Source organism: Tamandua tetradactyla, chromosome 24 (assembly GCF_023851605.1).
Source record: "Tamandua tetradactyla isolate mTamTet1 chromosome 24, mTamTet1.pri, whole genome shotgun sequence".
Taxonomy (NCBI): domain Eukaryota; kingdom Metazoa; phylum Chordata; class Mammalia; order Pilosa; family Myrmecophagidae; genus Tamandua; species Tamandua tetradactyla.
Genome location: NC_135350.1, coordinates 26,689,309 through 26,712,285, shown reverse-complemented (window position 1 = coordinate 26,712,285; position 22,977 = coordinate 26,689,309). Strand labels below are relative to the sequence as shown.

Here is a 22,977-nt window from a genome sequence, read left to right as displayed (position 1 = left end):
ATTTAACAGTAGTTCTGGATTAAGAAGATACCAGATTTTTCTAGGTTGGTTCTCCAGGAGACACACCAAGTTCTTCAAGTGTTTTTTTTTTTTTTTTCACTTTCTCAAGGAAAGATTTTTTTTTTACCTACCCAGTTTGCATGGCTCACAACACTTGCTATCTGGAACTTTTAATGGTTGAAGTATAACTGAAAGGAATGTATTGTATTATAACCCTGGAATTGTAAATCTTACAATAATTATAACTCTAGTTATGAAAAAGTTATTTTAAAAACCTGACTGGGCAGATTAATAAAACCTTCTGGATGCTTTGGGCCATGAATGATAAAACAATTCTAATATGAAGTGTTTTTGCCTTCTTATGTTATGGTGGTGACTGTACTCTATTGTTTGGTTGAAAGCCTTCCTCTGGATTTCTGGGTATAACTGTTCAAAGTACAAATTCAAAGGCAGGAATAAACCTTGTGCTGGTTTCAAACTATTATGAAACCCCAGAAAAGCCATATTCTAAATCTGATCTAATTCTAATTAGATCTAATTCATGTTCTAATTCTAATTGGGGCCAGACCTATTGTTTAGAATTTAAATTTTGACTGGACTGTTTCCACGGAGATGTGACACACCCAGTTGTGGGTGGATTACTTCCATGGAAGTGTGTCACATCCACTTATGGGTGTAATCTTTTGATTAAATGGAGATGTGACTCCGCCCATTCAGTGTGGGTGTTGATTAGTTTACTGGAGTCCTTTAAAAGAGGAAACATTTTGGAGAAAGCTCAGAAGCAACAGAGCCAACAGAGCCTACAGCAGGCCGAGACATCTGAAGTTGCAGAAAGAAAATGCCCCAGGGGAAGTTGTTTGAAAACCAGAAGCCAAGGGACAAGCAGATGCCAGGAACGTGCCTTCCTGGCTGACAGAGGTATTCTGGGCCCACTGGCCTTTCTTGCATCAAGTATCTTTCCCTGGATGCCTTAGTTTGGACGTTGTTATGGCCTTATAACTATAAACTTGTAACTTAATAAATTCCCTTTATAAGAGCCAAAAAAAAAAAGTTTTATATAGCTCTGAAAAACTTAAAATACTGACACAAATACAAAACTTTCAGAGGAAAGAAATTCAGTTAATTTCTTTTAACTTTTGTTTTCAAAGAATTGTGAAACTCCCACAATCAGCAAGTTTTGATGCTGACCAAACGACAAATCAACAATATGAAATGACAACTCTACAAATCAATTTATTTTTCTTATAGAAACCCCTGTAGAAGGAAACCTGGAAAATGTCCATAACTTTAGACTCAGAGAGAAATTATATTCATAGGAGAAAAATCACATCCAAAGAATCAAACCAAACCTTTTTTTAATGCTATCACAAAATTAAATGCAGTGTCAAGAAAACCCTAGTTAATACTTAGGTTGGGGGAAAAAATAGGCAAGAGGCCATTTTTGCAAATAATAAAAATTAAAATTAAAAAATCCTACACACTTGCAGAAAATCAGAATCCCTTAAGTATTACTATAGTTTTAAAATATGGACAAAACCAAGGTGCCATTTACAATTCAATAAAAATTCTATGTGCATGTACACACACATACATATACCATTTGCCAGCATTCATTGAATTATAATGAGTATTGTACATTAGCACTACCATTTCAAACAAGGAAGAAATAATTACAGTCTCATTCCAGAAATGAATAAGTGCTCCATGTCAAAGTACAGTGCTCTAATGATTATATTAGTCTACTGCTGGAAAAGAGTAATTTCACAAAAGTGAAAAAGATATGAACAAAACATTAAGCATCAATAGAATAGTTCAAAATTATAAAAGTATTCATGATAACAATACAAAGAAAATAACAACCTACAAAGTCAAGTATTTCTACAGCTATAAATGAAATTACTTTTGCTTTTAATTATCTTTATATTGTCAAAAGTAGGTAAACAGAACTGCTTGAAGATATGGTGCCACCAGTTTCAAGCACTGTCTTCCTGTTGGCCCTGACAATCACAGCCAGCACCCAGGTCTGATGCCCACTTGCTACTTCACCAAGCATGACATATAAAGACTAAAATTCTCATTGGACCATCCTTTCACAAATCTGGAATCTGCTTTCTGCTCCAGCGTGAGAATCAGTAGTCTTGGGTGCCCAAGAGCCAGAAAGAAAGAGCATGTATGTTCATTAAATCTAACCTTGATCTCAGCAATATAGATCCTCTTTTCTACAGCCAGCCAGGCCCTCACAGAAGACCTAGCAGCTGTTAGTTAAGCCCTCTTAACCAGATACCACACAGTTGAAGTCGTAAGTGGCTAGTGCTTTCCTTTGGCATCCCAAGAAACACTTGGGGCCCTTACTGCTCTTTACAGCAAGGAAGAGACTGTGCTAGCAATGGCCCAGATTCTACACAGTTCCTCAGGCTGACCTGAGGAGGACTGTGGAGAAGACTGAGGACCTTGCTATTTGCTAGATGAACCAGGGGCCATGGAGCTCCAGTTTGAAGACAGATGGAAACAACAGCATTATTTATACCTGCCATCTACAAGCTCATGGACCATGTGGGGACTTAGCCATCTATTAAGGAGGTTCAGGTCATCCAGCTAATGAATGTAACTTCCAGAAAGAACTTTGAGTCTCTTTCAGAAGCTTTCAGTTTTCAGCTTTTCAGACTCAGCTCTGTTTGTTCTCTTCCAGAATCACTACTATGTGCCAGTTGTGGTTGTGCCCAAGGGCTCTCCTTCCCATACTCATGCACAGGATGTCCTGAGGTTGCAAGTCACCAAAGTTTTGTCCTACCCACTAACACAGGCCACTTTTAAATCAGAACACACTACATCTGTTGCTTCCAGAACCACTGTCCTCCAGAATTAATGCTAACATCTCCAGCAGTTATTATGATTTCTCTAAGTTGAAGGTGACAACCATTATACTGCAAATACTGCACAGCTCAGAGTCAAACTCTCCCCTGAAGTTGGCTTCACAAATGTTGATCTCTCCATTTAGATAAGGATCAGAGCATTGTACCCAAAACCACACAGGTGACCAACCCAGCTAAAGCCAAGGGTACATTCATTGAAGGCAGCCACCAGAACTTCACCTTAATTCTTCTAGCTGATAGATGTGAACATGAGTATTGAAAACTCACCCCTCGGCAAACATCTATAGTCCAATTCTATAACCAGAAAATGTTCAGGAGTAGTGTTTGCTGCTAAACTGAACGGCAATAATGTATACAAGTTTGAACTGTATTCCTCCAAAAGATGGACCATATTTTACTCTGACACTGGCACCTATACCCACTACTTGACCATCAGAGATGATGAACCCATTCCTTTGGACTGTGGCTGATGTCATCATCAAGTTCCCTGAAGATACTCCATCAACTGTCTTGTTCGAAAACCTTTTCACTCCCAAACAGGAAATTCAGCATCAGTTCCATTAACCTAAAGAGAGGACCCCACAGCAGTGTCTAATATATTCCCTTCCCTGATCCTCTCACCCCTGGTTCTACTCTTTGCTTTGTGGATCCAGACTGGTGCCAATGTTTCCATTTCACTTTTGTTCCCAGCATGATTATCTTTCATCTGGAACATGCTGAAATGCTAGGGTTCATTTATGTCTACTAGACTCAGTTCAGTATGTTACAGTCCATGAAATACTTGGCCATCTTGGCCAGTATAACATTTCTGACTGGCAATCAGATGCTCACCCAGCAGACAATTAAGAGAACAGTACATTAGTTTCAGAAGAAGAAAGCAAATTCTGAGAACTGAAATGAATGTCTACATAAGGAGTTGAGAGCAATTTATAGTTTAAAAAGAGGACTGAAAACTTTCTTTAAAAAGACAAAAGTCAAGGTGTGCATGGGTGGTAGAATGCTCGCCTGCCATGCAAGAGAACTGGGTTTGATTTCTGGCCCATGAACCACTACCTCCCAAAAAAAGACAAAAGTCGAGATTGTGGTTATAGTTTTGCTTGTTGCTCTTCTATTTCTCCAACACAGAGGAAATTCCTGTGAGCCCAGATATTCTGCTTCTTTGGCATGATGTCCTAGCAAAATGTTACAAATATTCTTAACTCACCCAGATGTTACATTTCAAAAATTAAAATCTGTAATGAATCTGTTTTGAAATAAAGAAAGGGATAATACGGATATTTAAAAAAGGGAGGTAAAAAGCAAAACTTACCCTATATGTGTAACAGCTTCTCTGTTTTCACATTCAGTAGTCCATATTGCTATCTTATCACCTTTAGTTCTAACATTAACAACGGCTCCACATACATCATCACTGTAGTCATCAAAAGATTCTCCAATAAGGCACAGCAGCTTTTTAAAAAATAAAACCAACTGCAAATTACTCTAGATTAAAGTAGCTTATCAGACTGCAAATATCTCTCATATACAGAATTAAAACAAGATTTTTTTTCATGAGGGCACATTATTCTTCACTACTCATAACTAATTTTGTTATATTTAAACTTATTCTATTTGGTTATTCTATTTTCCCCACTAATTTTTTTTTAATGTTCCTAGTAGCTTTATCCACAATAGCCAAAAAACTGAAAATGACCAAAATGTCCAGCAACCAACAAATGAATAAAAAACTGTATAACACACCACACTATGGAAGATCATTCAACAACAAAAACGAACCACTGGTGCATACAACATCACGGGGATTTTTTTTTTTTACTAGAAAGGTTGCAGGTTTATAGAGCAATCAGACATAAAACACAGGATTCTCTATTCCATCCTATTGTTAACACCTTGCATTGGTGTGGTATACTTGTTACAACAGATGAAAGCACATTTTTATACACTGTATTATTAACTATGGTCCATGGTTTAACTTAGGGAGCCATTGTGCTGTGCATTTCCATGGATTTTTCCACTTTAGTTTTAAAATCAAGTTTATTTTTTTTAAATGCCTAGATCCTACATATATATATATTTATTCATCCTGACTTTTTAATGCAGAATTCCAAAATAGTACTTATTGAAAGTCTCCTCCCCAAAAGCCAAATTAAACCTCGTCTTTAAAAAAATCTCTCATTCAAATATTTAAGTGCTAACTATAAATCAGACACTGTACTGAGTACTAGAGCTACAAACAGCAATATACAATGAAACCTGCCCCTTGTAGCCTGGGGACTGTGTGGGACTCTAATTTTAAGGTTAACGAAATGACTGGGGTGAACTTGTTTTAAGAGTTGATTGCCAATCACTTTACATCTGATCTGTGATGTGGTATCAAGGGGAGAATGGATGAAAAATAGAAAGGATTCACACCATAGAACAAAAAAAGTTGCTGGCTTATATTTTCTATAATGAGAATACTATAGCTTCTCTTTGATTAAGTTATCAATATAAAATGTAACAAGTTTCAGTATTACAGAAATGCCTCTAAAACTGCTTTATAACTTTAAAACCTTACAGTCTCTAGCCAAAAGCGATCGAGGTCACTTCGTCTCTGCTGTTTGTTCAATGTAATTAGCCATCGTCCTCCTCGTTTGTTTTTTTCATCTTCCCACATAGGCTCAATACCATCCTACAGAGTTAGAAGAGAACAATACTAGACAATGTTATTACTGTGATTTTGATAGCCATTAGAAATAGCAAACAATAACTCTGTCAACCTTTTATCTTGCTCCCCATAAAACTGATATGTGGGGGTGTGGGGGAAAATACATAGGACCTAATGTCAGAGGCATGGAATTGCCTGGTTTTCTTACTTATTAGCTAACAAACCTTGGTTTCACTGAATTTGGAGGTTCTTAACATCATTTTGAGTAAAAGATGCCTTTGACAAGTTATGTACATTTCTATGCCCAAAATGTTACATTCAAAAATTTTACAAATTCAGAGTTAATGAAGACCAACTCTCCTACCCCCTCACAAAGCCCATTCTTGTACCCCTCAATGACCCATGCACTCCAGGTTAAGAATCTCTGACCAACCCTGGACTGCAGGGTCCTCAAATATATAAAGGAATTAGACTGGCTAATTAAGGATATCTTCTAAATCAAGTACAGTATGTGCTCACAGAGTAAGACTCTCAATTTCTATTATGTATAGAAAGGGGACAAAATATACTTATGTTAAAGCCTAGTAAAGCCAGTTTAATTACTAGTCCATGCACTGGAGTATTAACTATTAATTAGTATGTGGCAAGATTCCTTAGTAAATACCTGAATGATTCAGGCCTATAATAAATATATGAAATCACCAATTAAGCATACCTTAAAAAGTGAGTAGTCACAGCCAGGCATTAAATTACTAGACAACTGGATATGGTTGTACAGACTAGGTGGAAAAAAAAGGACAATTATAAACATAGAATAAATATGTAACGCAGAATTTAGGTGCATACATATACATTTAGAAAATATGACGAAAAATAAACAGATAAAAATGTATGTTTACTTGTTTTCTATAGAGTCTATTTCTGAAAAGGACAAAACAGATCCTCGTAATGGCCAGTTCAAGAACAACTTCTGATAATAAATACCATTTCAAACAAAATATTTTAAATTATTTCACCTTTACAAAAAATAGTTTTAATACAGTAGTAAACTCAATGCATACGTGTGTGTGTGTGTGTGTGTGTGTATGAAGCTTAGAATAGAAGAGGTGACTTCAGTAGATGAAAAATTTGAGGATAATGAGTTGTTTGTCCACACATACACAAAAAGCATAAAGCAAGAGAAAGAAACTTCATTTTCCTAACCATCAGGAATACATGACTGAAGTAAGTCAACATTATTATCCTTGGAGGTCTTCAATAATAGAATAGGCCAATGGTTGGTTCTTCAACACCAAAGCCTGTTTCTGCTTGTTGGCACAATAATCATTTGGGCAGTATTTTTTGTTAAACATAGTTCTAGGCGCTACCTCTTATGATCCAGAACCCTGGAATCTCTATTTTAAAGCTTTTTCCCAATTATTTACGTAAAAGAATAACATTTGGGATAACTTAAGATATCCATTAATCCAAAGATAGAAGACTAGATCATTTGTTCCTCTATAGTTTTTTCTAGCAAAACTGCTTTAAAATTGGCAAAAGAGGAATCAAATAAGTTAAAAAAAAAACTAACAAAAATATTTTAAAATAAATTTTAAAAAAAGAAAAAAAAAACTGGCAATAGGATGAGAATGTTTTGTCAGTCTCCAAAATTAGATGACCAAAAATCATGATCTTAAGTTATACGTCTATAGACCAAGGATGATTCCATTATCCTTGGTCTGATTCTCTTGGTGCTATTTTAGCACAATCAAGGAATATTTCAAACAGATTTTTAGGAAAGAATTTGACATCCTTTGGATCACAGAAGGATATCAAACAAATCTAGTTTGGGTGACACAATATAAGATCAAATTAGATTCACTGGGTCACTCTACATAATAGTCACTCTCCTCAACCTATGTTATCACAGACAGTCATGAGTAGACAATAAAAGAGGACTGGACACTGACAGTGAGTACAGAATTAGCACACCCACTCTTATAAAAAGGTAAAATTGACCTTCTTCAATGGCATAAAAAGTAGAAAAAACTAGTATTTCTTTTTACTGCCTCCTTTCTTCTTCATGGTGTTCTTAGGTCTCTTACAACGTTAAATGTATGAGAATTTGTATTGGCACATTTAAACAGAACCCTAAGTTAAAGACATAATGGATAAATCCAGAAGAGCTCAATGGTGGTCACTAATTTTGCTAAAAGAGAAATAAGAAGTGACTTAGAAATTTATGGGAAGTTGAAGGCTTCCTTCATATCTCTAAATCGTATAAACATCCACCGTGCAATGACACTGATTACGCAATAACTACAGCATGGGGTCACTTTCTAGTTAGAGTCCCAGAGAGAAATACAGTTCTGTAAACTGGTGAAAGCCAAACAAATTAGATAAATGTAAACATGATTCATAGAAAAAATGGTACAGAGCTCCAGGCTGAGAGACTCTGCTTTAGAGAACTCCTGAATAAACATATACTTAGAAAAGAAAAATACTTATGTTTGGATTAAGGCAAAACAGAATAATTCTAGCAACTATGCCTATGAATGAGTGGGACTTAAATGGAGTTCTATTAATCAAAAAAGAGAGAGAGACTGCTTTTAATAAAAACGGACTACTCCCAAAGTGGTTAGTTCACAATTTATATTGGGTTCAAATTATTTCATGCTTGGTTTTATTCAGTGATTCAAATACATATTAAATGTCCACCATGGGCGAAACACTGGAGATACAGAGAATATGATTTCTACTCTTGACAAAGTGAGCACTGAATTTTCTGTCTATGTTTATTTCTTTTGTGGTGGCAGAATACACTCAGGGCATTACATTAAAACACAAAAGCATTACTGATTCAGCATATATATGATCCTGAAATAGCTAGGTGTACAAATTAGAATATTTAGGAAATTGCTCATCTAAAGCTTGCCTTAAAAATATTTTTTAAGTTTTATTTCTTATGGTCTCAGTCTCTCCCATATATTCTCCAGTAAATAAAACACCCTAAAACTGTTTCTAGAGAATATTTTAAAACCTTTACAATTTAAAATTTTAAGTCATACAAAGATTTATGACAACAAATCTTAACTTTGTGCTAAAAAAAATTTAGCAAATGACATGAAATAATAAAAATCAACTCTCCTTGCTGAAGTTGATCTCAAAATATAAAGAAATTAATAAATACTGATCACAGATACCATCACTCTCTTGGTAAGCCCTAAATTTTGAGTATTTCAGCCTTTTAATATCTCAGAATCCCTGGCAGAGGAAATCCCAGATGTTTTACTAGTAAGAGATTACAGAAATGGGGACTAACAACTCTTTGGAATATCAACATTTGGGGTAAATGTATTCAGGCAACCAGGAAAGAAGAGAAGTTCCAACCAGTAGTCAAAAGTTCTAGGGGAGGGTGGGCCACAGTGGCTCAGCAGGCAGAATTCTCGCCTGCTGTGCTGGAAACCCGGGTTCGATTCCTGGTGCCTGCCCATGCAAAAAAAAAAAAAAAAAAAGTTCTAGGGGATATAAAGGATTTCCAAGCAAGTAGTACTATCTTAGGGGCAAAGAACAGAGACTATTCAGGGCTAAAGATGACAAGGCTGAAACTTTCTAAAGCTGCTGAAGAACAATCACCAATTCAAACAATTGTGAGGAAATGGACAAACAAAAAAGGTAGCTCCATAGGGCGGGCAACGGTGGATCAGTGGCAGAGGTCTCACCTGCCATGCCAGGGACCCGGGTTCGATTTCTAGTGCCTGCCCATGTAAAAAAAAATAAAAAGGAGCTCTATTGATGAAGACTCGTTTATTGTTCACCATCATCCTTCATTTTGTGAATGTAACTTACAAGGTAAGATGATTAATGAATGATACAGTCTCATAGGTATCAGCTCAGAAATTAAACCATCAAAAGTGAAAAACTATACAACAAAACTAAATATCCTAAAATAAATAGTTACTTACGCCCAAAAGTCTTCAACAGTATCAAACTTAGAGATGAGTCGAAGGTTTGCTTGCCAAGTTTTGCTTTTATCATTTTTAAAAAACCAAAGCGCCCATCTAAAAAGAAGTCAGTGTCAAAAAAAAGGGTAGTTGTATTACAATGATTAAGAAATGAGTAGTCTTCTCTATTTTGTGTTTATTATACAACAGATTTTTCTGCTACACCTAGAGACCCACAGAAGCTCATCCATCAGTGGAATTTATACAAATGTAAAAAAAAGAGACAATTATAAGGTGCTAAGTGCTATGATGACAGAGATAATCAGTTAAGAAAAACAAAGCGAAGACACTTAAGCAGAGAAAAACATGAACAAGAAAGCTGAGTTTTCAGAGGAACAAAATGGTATTTATTAGCCAAGAAAGAAATGAAAGTGTCAGAAAAAGGGATAACTATTAAAAGTGATTCTGTATTTACCCAAACACACAACTGGGAGAGAAGTAAAATTCAATAAGGGGACTCAGAGTAATGCTGCCACAGTTAAATTCTGAAATAATGGATACCGGCAGTTCCTATACATTTGTTACATACCTCTGTTAAATTTTTACTCTAATACCATGAAATAAGGCCATGTAACATCAACATTACACTTAAACGGTTCTATCATCCCAAGATACACTTAGTAGAATTAAATTCAATATTTTGGGCAGGCCACAGTGGCTCAGCAGGCAGAGATCTTGCCTGCCATGCCAGAGACCCGGGTTCGATTGCTGGTGCCCGCCCATGGCAAAAAAAGAAAAAAGAAAAAAAATCAATATTTTTCTAAATTACTATACCAAGGGTAAGTCAACAGAAAATTCCATTTTCTTATCAATAAAGATGTTGCCCTGCAGAGGTTTTCAAATAAGCACATTTTCATAACTCAATGATTTAACACTTGATAAGTCCAATTAGAGATAAAATGAGATGCATTTCAGCATCTCTTTGCTAATTTGTATGTATGTGCCAACCAAGAAACTGTGGAGAAAAAGTGGTATTTGACTATATGAAAATGAAATACCTCTAAAAAACATGCAACTCCACAGACAATGTTAAAAGACAAAAGATTTGAATATTTATCCTCATGTTCCCAGTCTCCAAGTGGGGAGCTCTAACAGGCAATGCTTAGAAATAAATTTGAAAAGATAACACAAAATAAAATAATGGACAACAGAACTAAATAGACGGTACAGAAAAAATCCAAATAATATGAAAATGTATCAAATCTTCAATAAAAGAAATACATGCATATTAAAAACAGGAAGACATTATTTTCACCAATCAGACAGGAACCAGACTGGGGCAATAATCAATAAGACAAATGACATCACTTGGATAAAGTGTGGAAACCAGGAACTTTCAAACTATTAAGAGTTGAGCTGATAAAGAAGGTAACAGTTGTTAAAGGGTAGTTTTGACACAGGAAATATGAAATTTTATCCTATAAATATGTTTCCACATTTGCACAAATATATATATATATAAGGATGTACATTCCAGCACTGTTTATAAATAGGAAGAAAAAAGTATACATACATAATGTTAGCCTGTAAAATACCTGACTATATATTTATACAATATCATACAGGAGCTTAAAATAATGAGGCCAGGACTTCCGGGTCAAGATGGTGGCTTAACGACGTGCGCATTTTAGTTCGTCCTCCAGAACAACTCTAAATAACGAGAAACAGTACAGAACAGCTCCTGGGGCCACGTCAGTGACTGGACACACAGCGTACCCCAGTCTGGACCAGCTGGACTGGCTGCGAGCAACCCCCAGAACCGTGAGTTCCCAAAGCTGCGGTGGCCAGTGCCCCTCCCCAACAGGCCGCTTCCCAGAGGGGAAAGGAAAGGATTTTACCAGCAGCAGGAACTGGGTACAATCAAACGCCAATTGTGAGACTAATTAACAAATTTTGACTACTAAAAATAGGCCCCCAGCTTAGGTGAACCTGATCAAAGCGGAGGATGCTCATTTTTGCCCCGGCGCCAAGGGGGCAAGACTGACAGAAAAAGGGGGAAAAAAAAAAGAAGGAAACAGAAGTTTTTGTGGCTGTGTATCTACAAAGGCTTGACTGCCTCTGGATACAGTGGCAGGACTTTTCAGGCTGCAACTGCCCCAGGCATAGGCAGAAGTGAGCTCTTTTGGGGGCTTATCTGGAGCCTGAGCCTTTCCCAGGGGAGGGTTGAAGCCCCACCCAGGTGGAATCCCTCCATCAAGGAATTCAGACACCAGGGCTTGGTAATTTGAAGCCATTAAAACCAGCCTACAACCTCTCCTCTGTCTCCACCACGCCCCCAGCAGGGAGAGTCTGCCAAAGTTAAAGGTACTGCATCATCTTATGCTAGTGGGACCTGCAGTCAGACAAGCGCCACATACTGTACAGGATAAGAAAAACAGAGTCCAGAGACTTCAAAGGAAAGTCTTTCAACCCGCTGGGTCTCACCCTCAGGGAAATCTGATGCAGGTGACTCTCCTCCTGATAGGCCAGTTTGGTCTGGGAAAATCTGGCTGGGGTCTATAATATCTAAGTAGACCCTCCTAAGTGTGTGTGCGGGGAAGGCACCACACAAGCAGGGCAGGAAACAAGAAAACAAGAACGGAAAAATTCTCCTCTGTTAAAACTTAAGCTAAAGGTCCAGATAAAGCTGAACGGAATGTCAAAGAACAGATAGACAACAAATTCATCCAGCAAGAAAACCCTAGATAAAAGAAGTGAAAGCAATCTCCAGAATAAACTAATTAAGGTAATTAAATGCCTAGACGCCAGCAAAAAATAACAAATCACACTAGGAAAGTTGAAGATATGGCCTAGTCAAAGGAACAAACCAACAATTCAAATGACATGCAGGAGCTGAAACAATTAATTCAGAATGTACGAACAGACATGGAAAACCTCATCAAAAACCAAATCAGTGAACTGAGGGAGGATATGAAGAAGGCAGGGAATGAACAAAAAGAAGAAATCAAAATTCTGAAAAAACAAATCACAGAACTTATGGGAATGAAAGACACAGTAGAAGAGATGAAAAAAAACAATGGAAACCTACAATGGTAGATTTCGAGAGACAGAACATAGGATTTCTAAACTGGATGACGGAACATCTGAAATCCAACAAGAAACAGAAACTATAGGAAAAAAAAAGGAAAAAATATGAGCAGGGACTCAGGGAATTGAAAGACAATATGAAGCACACGAATATACGTATTGTGGGTGTCCCAGAAGGAGAAGAGAAGGGAAAAGGAGGAGAAAAACTAATGGAGGAAATTATCACTGAAAATTTCCCAACTCTTATGAAAGACTTAAAATTACAGATCCTAGAAGTGCAGCGTACCCCAAAGAGAACAGATCCAAATAGACATACTCCAAGATATTTAATAATCAGAATGTCAGAGGTCAAAGAGAATGAGAGAATCTTGAAAGCAGCAAGAGAAAAGCAATTCATCACATACAAGGGAAGCCCAATAAGACTATGTGCACATCTCTCAGCAGAAACCATGGAGGCGAGAAGACAGTGGGATAATATACTTAAATTATTAAAAGAGAAAAACTGTCAACCAAGAATTCTATATCCAGCAAAATTGTCCTTCAAAAATGAGGGAGAAATTAAAACATTTTCAGACAAAAAATCACTGAGAGAATTTGTGACCAAGAGACCAGCTCTGCAAGAAATACTAAAGGGAACACTAGAGACAGATACAAAGACAGAAGAGAGAGGTGTGGAGAAGAGTTTAGAAAGAAAGACTATGAGTAAAAGTAAAAAGAAGGAAAATTAGATATGACATAAAATCCAGAAGGCAAAATAGTAGAAGAAAGTACTACCCATGCAGTGATAACACTGAATGTTAATGGATTAAACTCTCCAATCAAAAGACATAGTCTGGCAGAATGGATTAAAAAACAGGACCCATCTATACGCTGTCTCTATTTAAAGGACACGAAGCCAAGGACACAAATGGACATTTACACACCAGTGTTTATAGCAGCATTATTAACAATTACCAAGATGGAAACAGCCAAAATGTCCATCAACAGACAGTTGGCTAAACAAACTGTGACATTTACATAAGATGGAATATTATGCAGCTGTAAGACAGAATAAAGTTATGAAGTATGTAACAACATGAATGGACCTTAAGGACATTATGCTGAGTGTGATTAGCCAGAAACAAAAGGACAAATACTGTATGGTCTCACTGATATGAACTGACATTAGTGAATAAACTTGGAATATTTCCTTGGTAACAGAGACCATCAGGAGATAGAAATTGGGTAACTGGAGCTGAAGGGATACAGATTGTGCAACAGGACTGAATATAAAAACTCAGAAATGGACAGCATAATATTACCTAACTGTAATACAATTATGTTAAAACACTGAATGAAGCTGCATGTGAGAATGATAAAAGGAGGAGAGCTGGGGCATAAATGAAATCAGAAAGAAAGATAGACAAAGACTGAGATGGTGTAATCTAGGAATGCCTAGAGTGTATAATGATAGTGACTAAATGTACAAATTTAAAAAATGTTTTTGCATGAGGAAGAACAAAAGAATGTCCTTACTGCAGTGTGCTGAAAATAGATGGTACTTAATATTTAAAAATTTCAACTAATGTGTGAGACTAAAGCAAAAAATGTTTATTTGGTACAAATCTATACTTTGACTAGTGCATCTTATGTAGATAGTTGATCAAACACCTTAAGTACATGGATCTTTGTATAGGACATGAGATTTTGTTGGTTTGTCCAAGTGATGCCCTGATGAATCCCAGAGTGATTTGATCAGTGAGTGGAGAAGTATTTGCAAAGTCCCCTTCGGGGAATGATGAGAATGGGGAGAAATTCAACTTCCCCAAATTGAATTCTTGATATTCTCACAAGCAGTGTGGACAACCAAAGCTATAGGCTGAATCCCCAGTCTTGGGGTTTGTTCATATGAAAGTTAACCCCACAGGGGATAGGTCAAGCCTACTTAAAATTAAGCCTATGAATCACCCCCAAGAGAACCTCTTTTGTTGCTCAGATGTGACCTCTCTCTCCAGCCAAGACAGCAAGCAGACTCGCCACCCTCCCCCTGTCTATGACTACCAGGGGTGTGGATCTTCTTGGCAGCGTGGGACAGAAATCCTAGAATGAGCTGAGATTCAGCATCAAGGGATTGAGAAAAACTCTAGAATGAGCTGAGACCCAGCATCAAGGGATTGAGAAAACCTTTTCGATCAAAAGGGGGAGGAGTGAAATGAGACAAAGTGTCAATGGCTGAGAGATTCCTAACAAGAGTCGAGAGGTTATCCTGGAGGTTATTCTTATGCATTAAGTAGATATCACCTTGTTATCCAAGATGTAATGGAGAGGTTGGAGGGAACTGCCTGAAAATGTAGAGCTGTGTTCCAGTAGCCATGTTTCTTGATGATGACTGTATAATGATATAGCTTTCACAATGTGACTGTGTGATTATGAAAACCTTGTGTCTGGTGCTCCTTTTATCTACCTTGTCAACAGATGAGAGGAACATATGGAATAAAAATAAATAATAGGGGGAACAAATGTTAAAATAGATGTAATTTGAAATGCTAGTGATCAATGAAAGGGGTCAATAAGGGGTATGGCATGTAAAATTTTTTTTTGTTTGTTATATTTTTCTGTTGTCTTTTTATTTCTTTTTCTGAATTGATGCTAATGTTCTGGGAAATTATCATGATGATGAATATGCAACTATGTGATGATACTGTGAATTGCTGAGTGTATGTGTTGGGAATGTTTGTCTTTCTTGTGATTTTTTTTAATTAATAAAAAATTTTAAAAATAAAAAATAAATAAATTTACATTGAAATGCTAGTGATCAATGAAAGGGAGGGGTAAGGGGTATGGTATGTATGAATTTTTTTCTGTTATCTTTTTATTTCTTTTTCTGAATCGATGCAAATGCTCTAAGAAATGATCATGATGATGAAGATGCAACTATGTGATGATATTGTGAATTACTGATTAAATATGTAGAACGGAATGATCAAAAGTTAAAAATGTTTGCATTTGTTGTATATGTTTTTATAAAAATTTAAAAATAATAAAAAATTAATTAAAAAAATAATAATGAGGCCAAATTGCACATGGAAACAAAAGTCAATACAGGCATTTGTATAAAAATTTCTGGAAAACTATAAACAAATTTAACATTCACTTCTCTGGAGAGCAAAGAAAAGTAAAACGGAGAAGATATCCAAGGAAAGAAGAAAACTTTTATTTAAAAAATTGTACCCTATTCACTTAATCTTTCTTATAGTTATTGTGATTTTTAAGAAAGCAAAATAAATTCTATAATATTTAGAAAAAATAAATGTGGAAATTACCAAAAATCTAACTATAAAGCAACTTAGATTATTTTTCTATAGGTATTATTTGACACAAAAAGTAAAATTTATGGAGAAACTAAAGTTTTCTATTAAGACTTCATTTTAGATCTGATCAATTTATTTCAGAAGATTTCATTCAAGCTGTGAGGGACCTTTAACTGGATTACTGCTCTCCCACAATAATAGCAACACTAAGAACTATGCTCATAGAAAGCTAGAAGGTATTCAGAGTTAGCTTTTTTAAGAGATACCACTGAAAGGACTGAAAAAATACACTAAGGTTTTGGCAATAGTATTAGGTTGTACCACATAAAACTAACCACTGATCAACTGTTCAACCTAATACATTTTGTACAGTGCTTTCCTAAGGAAAAACTTTATCCTTTGATGGACTACTTTGACCTTTGATTTCTCACTAGCTGACAATCTCCACTGTCTGGAGGAATGATTGTTTCTCACTGAAGCATATGCTGGATCACAGGGCCCCTTTATAAGAAAAAAAGGAATTAAAAAAGAAAATGAAAAGAAGACAATAAAGGAACTGAAAGGCTCAAAAAGAACTTCAGCAGTTGATTCAAATTTATTTTCTTTCAGATTCTTAGAATTAATTCTGAGCTGGCATGTTCTTTACATCATCAATTTTCAGTTCATTCAAGTTAATGTTCATTATACAATCCAGAAAGATATTAAGTAAAAGCACAAATATACTGAGGACAGGGGTGGAACAGAATTGAGAAAAATCATTTAATGAACTACTACTCAACTTTCCTCAACTTTAAAAATTTAACTCATCTCAAGTTTCCATCTTATAACTTGTCTGCTGCCTCTTTAATACAAACCAACCAACCTCTGGATTCTACATTCCCTAGCTGTCTCCTTTCTTCTTCATAGTCCAACTTCAAGTTGCCAATTCTTGCTCTATACATTTGTGTATTAACAAGTCACTCTTCAAACTACTCCTACCCTTTTTCCATCATCTACACTACTGAAAACTTTTCCTACGTTAGAAAGGACTTTCTCCTTGTTCAATGGATATTTTAAGACCTGGTTTTAGTTAGGTCACTCTCATCCTTTGTCTGTATTACTTCAAGAGCCTCCAATACATTCTTCACAATATTTCAGAATGACCATCCTAAACTCAAATCTCAAGTTCCTCAATATAAATTTCTTCAAAGGTTTTGTACCTCATGATGAATAGGGTCCAAATTCTCTAGCCAGACATAATTTTCAGTCTCATTTCTATACTCTACCATAATTTCTCTCTGATCACCCTTCCTCTAATCTTCTCTACCTACGGTCCTTATACAATGAACCATGGAGTCCCATAACACTCCATACTTTCCTCTTAACACCTGAGAACTGGTGAAATACTTTTCCACACTTTCCTATCTACCTAGCTAAACCTTACCCGCCTTTTAGAGTTCAGTTCAGCCTAGGCCTTATATTGTCCAGTAAATTTCCCCTGTGAGCACCACTTCCCCAACCTTAAATGGTTTAAATACCTCTTTTCTATGCTCCTGTTTTATCACAGACATATATTAAGTCTCCCCCATTTGAGTATGAACTTTCTTTGTAAAGACAGGGCTTGTATCTTGGGTGGCTATTACATACCCAGCAAACAGCATAACAATTGGTACAGTAAATAAAACTGTAAAACAAATTATGCACACTACACAAACAAAAATTAAATCATAGTTGAAATCCAAGCAAACATTAATTTATGCCTTAAAGTATAAATATTAAAAACACTTACAGACTTTTGTCCCTATACTAATGGTAAAAAGGATGACAGTGTAGTGACTTGTTAAAATCTTAAGGTTGGACAAAAAAGCTTACCTGTTCTGTAGTGGATGTTTAATATAGTGTTCTGGGTTAGCAACCTCCTGATTAGATTCTGTTTTCTCTTCTTCTGTAGGTGGGGGATTAGGAGTAGGGGTGGTTTCCTAGCGGAAAATTATAAAACATTAAATTTCTTAACACATCTATAACAACAACACTTTTAGAGCTGAACCAATTCCATTATCTTTTTAAGGGGAAGGAATTAGAGCATAACCATTTCATAAAATAGATCAGAGATCAGCCTCTAAAAAGGTGTATTTTCCATTCTAGAATCTCTTCTAGAGATCTTAAGATCTTAAGAGCAAAAGGTTTCTCAGATCTTAAAATATAATTTAAAAATGATAAAGGGCATATTATAATTAACTATAACATACATTACATACACACAAGCAAATGATGGTTATAATTACACTTGCAGTTTTTTAAATGTCAGGGACATAGTCATAGACTATATAACAAAGTTGAGAAACAACCTTCTTTCTTAACATATCATTATACTAAAGTAATATATATGGTATTGATGGAGAGTAGAGGGAAGAGTACAACTGAAGTTTGAAGAGTATAATAGTTATCTCATGATGACCCAAAAAAAAGGTTTGTAAAATGAACAAGCCTATGTCACCCAGGTATTTGCCCTCATGTTATACTGCCTTACCCTACGATAACTTCCAAGTTCACAAAATTATATTCAATTGGCCCTATGCAAAGAAGCTAGACATTGGGTTAGACTTAAATCTTCTTCCAGGCTAAGCATAAGTAATATTTTCACCTAAAAATGACAGAAAAAAAAAAGGGGGACCTAGGAATAATAGTTTAAGATAGGGGTTCACCACATTCCTCCATATAGCTCTTTACACTATTATAAAGATGATTTCAAATAAAGTCAAGAAAATCCATCAGAAATTAAAACAAAAGTGACAATAACATGCAATAAAAGTGTTTGGGTACCAGATTTAAATTGAACCAGGATGGAGGAAAAATGAAAAAAGAATGAAAAGCCAAATGTGTGTAAATATATAAAGTACTTTACCATTTAAAGAAGCACAGGTGGATGTCTTGGATGCACAGGTGGTTCAGGGATAGAATACTTGCCTGCCATGCAGGAAACCAGATTCGATTCTTTGCCCATGCATCCAAAATAATAATAAATAACAGTGATGATGTCTTATGGGGTTTCAAATAATAGTGATAAGCCAACCAAAGAATTTTTAAGTTTGTGAGGTTTGGCATGCCAGTAAGATACCCTTCTTTCTCTCAAAGTTACGAAGTTATAAATTATCATGTTTATGTATATTAAAAGACAAAGGGTAGGCCCTGATTCAAATGATAGCATAAGAACCTTCAGATCATTATCCCCTCACAGAAGTTTAAAATAACCAGCAAAAACTGAGAGAACCATCTTTTTAAAAGCTCCAGAAAACATTTAAAAGCTTGCAAAAACTGGGCAAATACAAAAAAAAAAAAAAAAAGCTACTTAAAAACAGTAGGATCTTCTGAGGCCCTGGCTGGCCTGTGCTCCCACTGCAGGTCCCTGGTCCTAGTTCCAGAGGGAGCAGAATAACCACAGTGCACATAGGGGGTGCATGTACGTCAGGTACATCTGCCTGGTAACAGCCCAAGAGACTGAATCAGGATATTTTTTCTAAGTTCTCCATACCATAACTTACCCTGTGTGTAGAAGACAGCTCACAAAGATCTCCTACAGAATGCTGTGGGAGAGCACTCAACTTGTGGATGCCTGGGGCAGGGGACTGATGGCTGCAGAACATACTATACAGTGTCTAGAACTATGAGGAAACAGTTTCCTAGGGAAGAGGGGACATTCAAGTCTGTAAAAATAGGGAATAATTCCAAGGGCCATATGCACATACCCAAGCCAGCAAATGTGTAGAAAGGATCAGGGAGGCCCAAGTACTATGGCCTTAAGCTATTCCTAATAAAGTAAAAAAGGTTTTAACAGCCATTTGTTTTCAAAATGAAATACAAGATAGTTCAAAACACTCCTAAAATACTCATTTGCATGGCATGGACCAAATCTAGCAATAAGATTTAGAAAGCACTTCATGGTAAAAATTATTTATGAAAAAAGCACTCATGTTAAAATATGTAACTATGAGGCTTTAAGTTAATAATACAGATAGAAAACTATTGGTCCATCAATTTTAACAAATGTACCATATTGACATAAAATGTTAATAATGGGGAAAACTGAGTGTGAGGGAAGTATATGGGATCTGTGAACTTTCTGCATGATTTTTCTGTAAACGTACAACTATGCTAAAAAATTTTAAACATCCATATATATATAAAAGGACAAATTTTTCTCATTTGGGCTACATTTTGCTATAACCATCTTATTTATCTCAATGATCCATTCTTAACCAGCAGCAATTTAAACCAAAAAGCTTAACATCAACCATTCATTCTATAAGCTTACTGATTTTGCTAACTGCAAAGGAGGAAAAAAACTTGTTAAAGAGACTGTTGAAATGTGCCTAATTATAAAATCATTATCTGTTCATTTCTTTCAACTTATTTCATTTGTTATAAAACTTAATTTGTATTCAAATAACCAGGCTTTTTTCCCTTCCTTTTATTTAACTTAAACAAAATATCCATATGGAATATTAAAAACTCTCAAGCAGAGTTTCTACAGGAAAATTCCAATTTCTACATCTTTTGAATCTATGGAATTATATACAATGAGAAATAATGTGCAGAATGATGGCTATGTATTATATTCTTTAATCAAAAAAAGATTTATAATTATGGGCATATGCCAAATCAGAAGAAATAAACTATTTTTAAAAGAACCACTATAAAAATGCTTTCAAGATCACTCCTCAGTTAAGCATAAGCGTCTATCAACACAAATGACCAAATTATTATTTCTTTTAATTTGCTAGGTACTTTTAATATATTCTGAATTTGAAAAGAAAATTAAAATATTTTAAAGTTTGGATCTCCTCTTAAAATTCTTTGTAAGGCAGCCTAAATTCTGAGGTACCTGGGAATTAGGATCAACCATGAAATCAGTACAAAAGGGGCTATATGATACTGGTAGCATCAACTTTACAAAATTCTCCCTGAAAACTCCACTATAGGTGTTTTCATAAGATACATCTTAAAACTTGCTTTACTAAAAAATGTTTAATAATACAAGATAGCCAAAGAAGCAGGTAAAGAAAATATGACCATATTGATCTGTACAGGAATTAAAAAAGCAGATTTCAAAGAACAAGTGCTATTGTAAGAGATTAAAAACTTGTCATTTTTATGGTCTTTCCCATAAAGGAGAGACAGTGAAATAGTTTCAAATGTCCAATAAATTTAAAAATAACTCAAATTATTTCACAGACACCACATCCTTCTCCCTATTCCCTCAACTCAATGGTCTCCCCCACAAGCAAATTTCATTGGAAATTACAACTTAAATGTAAAATATCTATATTTTACCAGTATTTCTAAGTTTAAAAAGGTAATTAGGCAAAAAGGAAAGTTAATTTAACAGATTTCACCTTATCTATTCTCAAAATAATCATTTATAAAAATATATTTTTAAACTAAAAGACAAGCTGCACTTGGTAAACCACTGTATAACACATTTCAGCTGGGTAGAATGGAGAGCACAATGTAATAGGATGATGCACATACATTAAGAAGATGGCAAGTAACCAGTGTGGCTGACAAAGTACATGGAATCAAAGAGAGAGCAAGAACGGCAAGTTGCAGTAAGATTCTGAAAGGCCTCAAAGGTCAGCCTAAATGTGTAAATGCTTCATTTTGTGGGCAATGGAAGCCATTAAGTAGCAGGTCAAAATAATAGCAAGTAAAGAAATAAAAAAGACAACCAGTTTAAACCTAAGGCCTTAAGAACTTGGTTCGGGATATGCTGAGTCTATGATATCCAACCAATAACGTAGAATATTATAATTTAGCAATCAGGGTTCAGTTTGTCCCACATCAATAGAACAAGAAAGTTATAGGGGAAGGAAAAAAGCCAAGCAAGGATCTAATACTTAGCTACAAAAAATTTCAGGTAGGTTTTTATTACATTTTGCAAATCGGCACATGTATCAGGCATAGTAGTAACCTTCTGGACCAGTTCTAATAGTATGAAGCTAGATACTTTCCAGAACGAGTCATTTCTGTGGGGTTTTTGCTAAGAAATCTGAGTAAATTTTAAGACTCTTACTTCTCACCAAGTTAAAAATCTATATTGTTTATATTCCAAAACCATGCTGCACTTTTTCATGCTTTTGAACATTCAAGATTTCTCACCAACTCAACCTAAACACACAGAGAAATCATCTAATCCAGAAATAACAATGAACCTTCCTCTCAGAGTAACTGCATTCAACAATTACTCCCAGCATGAATATTTTCCTTCAATATCAATAGAATATTAATTACATAATCTGAAGTATGCAATAACTAATAGTTCCTCTGGCATTAATGGTTTAGAATGGTAATTTAAAGTATGGGTCACAGACTGATGGTGGTTCACAAACTAGTTACGTCTGAATGAGATAAACATAGAAATGAAAAGTAAATGTTTAGAAACATTAATTTGACAGTAATTGTATATCTGTTGAAACTAATAATAACAAATTCAGGCTTACATTTTCCGCATTTTTTTTCATCTTATTTTTCTAGCAATCTATTCTTTCATTCATTTCACCAAAGTATTAGTTCGGAAATTGTTTAAAACAGGTTTCTCACCCGAGAGAGCATACACAGGACTGGTTGAGACTCACAATCTGGAACCATGTTAACAAGATTGGAATTTCAGCTCTGCATTCACAGGTTACATAATTCTGGGCAAGTAATCTAACCTCTCTGGCCTTAAAATTTCTCATCTGTAAAATGGGCACTGTAGTGCCTACCTCATAGGACTACTGTGTGTAGTGAATGAATTAACAAATACAAAGTACTTAAAATCGTGTCTGACAGATGGTAAACATAAAATAAATACTGCTTTAAAACGAGTGGTTAAGTTCATGGTTACTTAGTGTTCTAGTTTGCTAGCTGTCAGAAGGCAACACACCAGAGAGGGACTGGCTTTTAATGAAAGGGGATTTATAGTTAAAAATGTTCTTCAGAGGAAGGGCAGCTAACTTTCAACTGAGGTTCCTTCTTACACAGGAAGGCACAGGGGACGATCTCTGCTGCCTTCTCTCCAGGCCTCTGGGTTCCAAAAACTTTCCCCAGGGTGATTGCTTTCTCCATCTCCAAAGGCCTGGGCTGAGCTGCAAGTGCCGAGATGAGGTATACCGAGCTGCTTGAACTGTGCTATGTTGCGG

General features: G+C 35.6%; 1 protein-coding gene and 1 pseudogene across 3 annotated transcripts in view; one reads left to right on the top strand and one right to left on the bottom strand.

The window, feature by feature from the left end:
• EIF4E (eukaryotic translation initiation factor 4E) overlaps positions 1–22,977 on the bottom strand; it is a 43,554-nt gene that overhangs the window by 3,293 nt on the left and 17,284 nt on the right. For 2 of the 3 annotated variants that reach the window (XM_077142756.1, XM_077142757.1), the window contains exons 3-7: positions 17,672–17,778; positions 9,465–9,560; positions 6,236–6,299; positions 5,431–5,544; positions 4,183–4,322 (exon numbers count right to left, since the gene is read on the bottom strand). In XM_077142756.1, coding sequence (XP_076998871.1) covers positions 4,183–4,322; positions 5,431–5,544; positions 6,236–6,299; positions 9,465–9,560; positions 17,672–17,778 — 521 coding nt within the window. The remainder of the gene's footprint in view (positions 1–4,182; positions 4,323–5,430; positions 5,545–6,235; positions 6,300–9,464; positions 9,561–17,671; positions 17,779–22,977) is intronic. The other variant, XM_077142759.1, reaches the window with a different exon arrangement.
• Positions 1,899–3,761, top strand: LOC143668142 (dolichyl-diphosphooligosaccharide--protein glycosyltransferase subunit 2 pseudogene; annotated as a pseudogene).